This window comes from Myotis daubentonii, chromosome 5 (genome assembly GCF_963259705.1).
Source record: "Myotis daubentonii chromosome 5, mMyoDau2.1, whole genome shotgun sequence".
Classification (NCBI taxonomy): Eukaryota; Metazoa; Chordata; class Mammalia; order Chiroptera; family Vespertilionidae; genus Myotis; species Myotis daubentonii.
The window spans coordinates 21,791,647-21,796,986 of NC_081844.1; the positions used below are offsets into that span (position 1 = coordinate 21,791,647).

Here is a 5,340-nt window from a genome sequence, read left to right on the forward strand (position 1 = left end):
GATGTTTTCTTGAGTTGTACACTTGAAGCCTGTATGGTTTTGCAAACCAACATCACCCCAATAAATTCAATTAAAAAATATCATGGGGGTTTCATTTTTTAATTTTTTGAGGAAATTCCATACTGTTTTCCACAGTGGCTGCACCAGTCTGCATTCCCACCAGCAGCACTAGGGTTCCTTTTTCTCCACATCCTCGCCAGTACTTGTCATTTGTTGATTTATTGATAGCCATTCCGACAGGTGTGAGATGGTACCTTGTTGTTTTGATTATCTCTCGGATGATTAGTGGCATTGAGCATGTTTTCGTATGTCTCTTGGGCTTCTGTATGTCCTCTTTTGAAAGGCGTCTATTTAGGTCCTTTGCCCAGTTTTTGATTGGATTGTTTGTCTTCCTTTTGTTAGGTTGTATGAGTTCCCTATAAATTTTGGAGATTAAACCCTTATCGGATATACTAGTAACATTGGCAAATATGTTCTCCCATGCAGTGAGCTCTCTTGTTGTTTTGTTGATGGATCCAGAGACATAGAAGCATTGAACAGACCATCCAACCTCATAGGTGTTAGGTAGGAGAGAGCCCAGGTTCAGATACATGCAGACATGTGATGAGACAATGGACTTCCCCTGGAATTTCTCACAGATCAATGTGCCAGACACAGATACCAGCTTCTTCTCCCTGAATCCACATACCCCCACACAGATACGAACTTCGTCCTGAATATCCCGCCCACCCCCTGCAGCTGAGACTTCCTCAGTTGAATGCCATGATGATCCCTGCAGTGGAGACTTCCTCAGTTCAGGCTCCCCCCCCCCGGCCCCCCCCTCACCAAACACCTGAATAAAAAGATTCCCCTCCCTCCCTGGAGGCACAAAATTCACAGGCCCCACCTTTTGGGCCAGTGGGTCTCACCCGAGAACGCAAATAAACTTCTCCTTTTTCTTTCTGATTCACTCGGTTCTCTTTGTTCTCTTCGAAGCTTTTCTGGGCCACCTCACAATAGGGAAGGTGTGTGGGAGGGTGGTGGGTGGTGAGAGATCAGCCAAAGGACTTGTATGCATGCATATAAGCATAACCCATGGACACAGACTGTAGGGGGGTAAGACATGTGCTGGGGAGGTTGGGGGGGGGGTGGATTACCAGAGAGAGGTCAATGGGGGGAAAAGGAGACATGTGTAATACTTTAAACAATAAAGAATTAAATTAAAAAATATAATGGGGGGACATAATATGACTGACTGACAGAACTGACCACGCAAAATTTATAAAATGCCCACATTCCCCCAATACATCTACACATATATAAGATAATACACTGTCAAACACTAAAAAACTTTGACAGAAACTCCAATTTTGTTTGAAAGTATGGAATTCAAAACCACAACAAGAAACCAGCTCTCACTCTATAAACTGTGTAAAGAGCTTGCACAATTTACAGTGAAGTAAAAGGCTTTAACCCTAAATATAAACATTTGCACCAGGAATAAAATAATTGCAAAGTAAAATTATTTAGTATTCTCTTTTAGACTTATTAAATAATATTTTTATGTGAATAGTCAATGAGAGATGATACTGTGAAATGTTTCTCTCAGGAATGGATGTGGCAAGGTTTTAGCTACTGCCATAGAGCTGAATCTTTTTAATGAATACAAAACAGCTACTACATAAGCACTCATGTTGCCCCACCCATGAAGTTCCCCTTTTATTTTTAACTAGAGGCCCGATGCACAAAATTTGTGCAAGAGTAGGCCCTCGTGGCCCTGGCTGCCTTGTAGCCCCGTCCCCCGCCCACTGGTTGTTCCAGCTCATTCTGCTGTCCAGTCTAATTAGCATATTAGCTCTTTATTATATAGGATTTGATTTAATTATTTTGTTTTGGAACTTGAAATATATGCAATTTTATTTTTAATGAGAAGCAATTTCAATATGAGCAAAGGGAGAAAGTTCACATTAGACAATGGATATATTGAGGGAGCAAAGTTTATTTGGAATTACATATAGAATTTTTGTGAATTTTACACAAGAATTAACATATTATAAAATCCCCCTTGTAGAAAACCCTGAGTAACCTAGATAACTGACCATATGGGTGACTCTGCTTTTCCTTCCCCTGCCCTAATTCCACTCTTGTTTTAAAGAAAAAGCAAACCCACAAAACCCTAGCCATCCTGCCTTTGGCCTCCAATAAAGGCAGAGCCCTTCAGTCAAAGTCCATTTTCTCTCCCTCTGTCTCTCTCTTTCACACACACACACACACACACACACACACACACACACACACACACACTCCTGTACGGCTTTCGGCTTGCAGGACCTATGAGTAATAACACTTACATCTTCATAGCTCTATGATGGCTGTTTCAATTATAATAAGGATCAAAAGGGTCCATATAGTCACAACATTGACTCTGGTCTGAGGAACAAGTAGTAGTGAGAAGGCTAAGCCCTATTTTGTAAAACTACTGTTTGGAATTCTCTGCTATTCTTTAGGCAGCCTCTTGTTCTAAAAAAATAACTTTGCTTTCTAGCCTGCTTTGTCCTACTTGAACAATGAGGAAGATAAACTTAACTGTCTGACTTTGTAGGCCAGAGACTAGATATGCCCATACTCTCAATGCCATGCCAGGTGCATTTTTTAATTGGATAGAACTGTGTAGTTTTCAAGACCACCAGCGAAATAACCATTAAGCACACATAAGGCTGGCTCTTTCATAAAAAGGGAAGTTCTGCTTGTAGCTCTGCTTCGAATTTGAATTCATTTTCTCTAAGCCCACCGCGGTGAATAAAGTGTGACTCCAAACTCTCTGAGCATTGCTTGATTTATTCCGATTCTCTGTAACAGTGGAACCCAGGCCAGTGCCCAGGCATCCCTATCCTGTTGCATCACTATCAACAGACTGAGACTTATAGGGAACAATCATAAAGTCTAAAGTATCAGGAAGATCAGTTAAGGTACCGATGTACAAAGAATGAGGGACACATGGTGAACACAAGAACAAATTACTTACAATGATATATGTCATTTGAGAAGAAATTATTGTTAAGACATCAATGTTACCAATGAAGTAAATGAAAATTTCCAAATATTTCTGATCACAGTTGGAAAAAAAGACAAAGGGAAAAACTGTCTACATAATAGGCAAAGCAGAAAGCTTCATAAAATGGTACCTGAAATTGTATAGAGAAGTTACAACAAAAATAGGAAACTCAAGGACAGGAATAAAAGGAGTGAGTCTGAAAAGCCACAGTCTGATTAAAGAATCACAATTTCTGATTTGGAGCCTTGGAGCTTCAAAATCAAGGCCACCTTTTCTACCTCAGGATGATTGTCTCCTCTGTACCTGCCATCCCAAAAAATCTCTTCAGGGCCCTCTTTATGTCCTTGTTCCTGAGACTGTAGATGAAGGGGTTCAGCATGGGTGTGACCACGGTGTACATCACTGAGGCGGCTGCACTTGAGTGAGAGCTGTGGGTAGCAGCAGAGCTGAAGTACTCACCTAAGATTGTACCATAAAATAAGGAGACAGCTGAGAGGTGAGACACACACGTAGAAAATGCTTTATACTTCCCCTGAGCTGATGGGATTGCACGTATGCAGGACACTATCTTTGAGTAAGAGTAAATGATACCAGCGAGGGGACCACCACCCAGTAGCACAGTTAGAAAATACATCACCATGTTATTAAGAAAGGTGTCAGAACAGGCAAGTTGGATCACCTGTTTAAGTTCACAGAAAAAGTGGGGGATTTCCAAGTCTGTACAGAAGGACAGCTGCAATACCATTGTGCCTTGTAACAAGGAATTCAGGGCACTCATGATCCAGGACACCAGAACCAGCAGTCCACAGAGCCGGGGGTTCATGATGACCATGTAGTGCAGGGGGTGGCAGATGGCCACAAAGCGATCATAGGCCATTATGGTCAAGAGGATGTCATCTAGCCCTGCAAATAGTATGAAAAAATACATCTGAGTGATGCAATCTTTATAGGTTATGATTTTGCTCTGTTTCAGGATGTTCACAAGCATCTTTGGGATGGTGGTGGAGGTGAAACAGATGTCTACCAAGGACAGGTTGGAGAGGAAGAAGTACATGGGTGTGTGAAGATGGGAGTCTGAGCTTACGGCCAGGATGATGAGCAGGTTTCCAAACATAGTGATCAGGTACATGGACAGGAAAAGCCCAAATATGAGGGGCTGTAATTCTGGTCCTTCTGAAAATCCCAGAAGAAGAAATTCTGAAATTGGGGTATCATTGCCTCGTCCCATGTGGTGAAGGTGACTAGTAGGAAAGAAAAAATAGCATGATTAGCTTTTAAATGGCCATTACTAATATAGTTGAAATGCTACAATTATATTTTGCAGTGAAGTAATATATACTTTTTGTATGTATCATGGCCTTGAAGACACAACCCAGCCCATGACAACTCTGATTAGGATTTTCTGTCTTCCTCAGACCTTTTCCCCAAGGTGGTCATGGATTACACAGTGTTTTTATTTTGTTTACAAATCTTTATTGTTGAGAGTATTGTAGATGTTCCCTTTTCTCCCCCTATTACACCCCTTCACCCAGTTCCCACCCCACCCCAGTCCTTCACCACCCTACCATTTGTGTCCATAGGTAATGTGTATATGCATATAACTTCTGTGGTTAATCTCTTCCTGCCCCCCCCCCCCCACTTCCCTCTGAGATTGGTCAGTCTGTTCCATGTTTCCATGCCTCTGGTTGTATTTTATTCATCAGTTGATTTTATTCATTAGATTCCTTGTTCATTTATCTTGATTTTTTAGGTTCAAATGTTGATAGATATGTATTTATTGCCATTTTATTGTTCATATTTTTTGTCTTTTATAACGTTTTTGTTGAGAAATCAGTTGACAGTCGTATGGGAACTCCCTCATAGGTAACTAACTGGTTTTCTCTTGCTGCTTTTAAGATTCTCTCTTTGACTTTAACCTTTGGCACTTTAATTATGATGTGTCTTGGTGTAGGCCTCTTTGGGTTCCTCTTGTTTGGGATTCTCTGCACTTCCTGAAGTTGTAAGTGTATTTCTTTCACCAGGTAGGGGAAGTTTTCTGTCATTATTATTATTTTTAAATATATTTTTTATTGTTGATAATATTACAGATACCTTCCATTCCCCCTTTCTCCTTCCTAGCACCTCCCTCCCCCACCCCCTGCAGGTCTTCACTACCCTATTGCTTGTGTCCATGGGCTATGCATATAAGTGCATAAGTTCTTTGGTTTATTCAAATAGGTTTTCAATATCTTGCTCTCTCTCTCTTCTCCTTCTGGCACCCCCATAATGAAGATGTTGGTACACTTGAAGTTGTCCCAGAGGCTCCT

The 5,340-nt window shown here is 41.1% G+C and overlaps 1 protein-coding gene across 1 annotated transcript; it reads right to left on the minus strand.

Moving 5' to 3' along the window:
• Positions 1-3,308: 3,308 nt before the first annotated feature.
• LOC132234111 (olfactory receptor 7A10-like) lies at positions 3,309-4,262 on the minus strand. The gene has a single exon (XM_059695161.1). The coding sequence runs from the start codon at positions 4,260-4,262 to the stop codon at positions 3,309-3,311; it is 954 nt and encodes a 317-aa protein (XP_059551144.1).
• Positions 4,263-5,340: the final 1,078 nt, after the last annotated feature.

Coding starts and splice junctions, on each gene's coding strand:
- LOC132234111 (XM_059695161.1), bottom strand. CDS start 4,262: ATGGGACGAGGCAATGATACCCCAATTTCAGAATTTCTTCTTCTGGGA.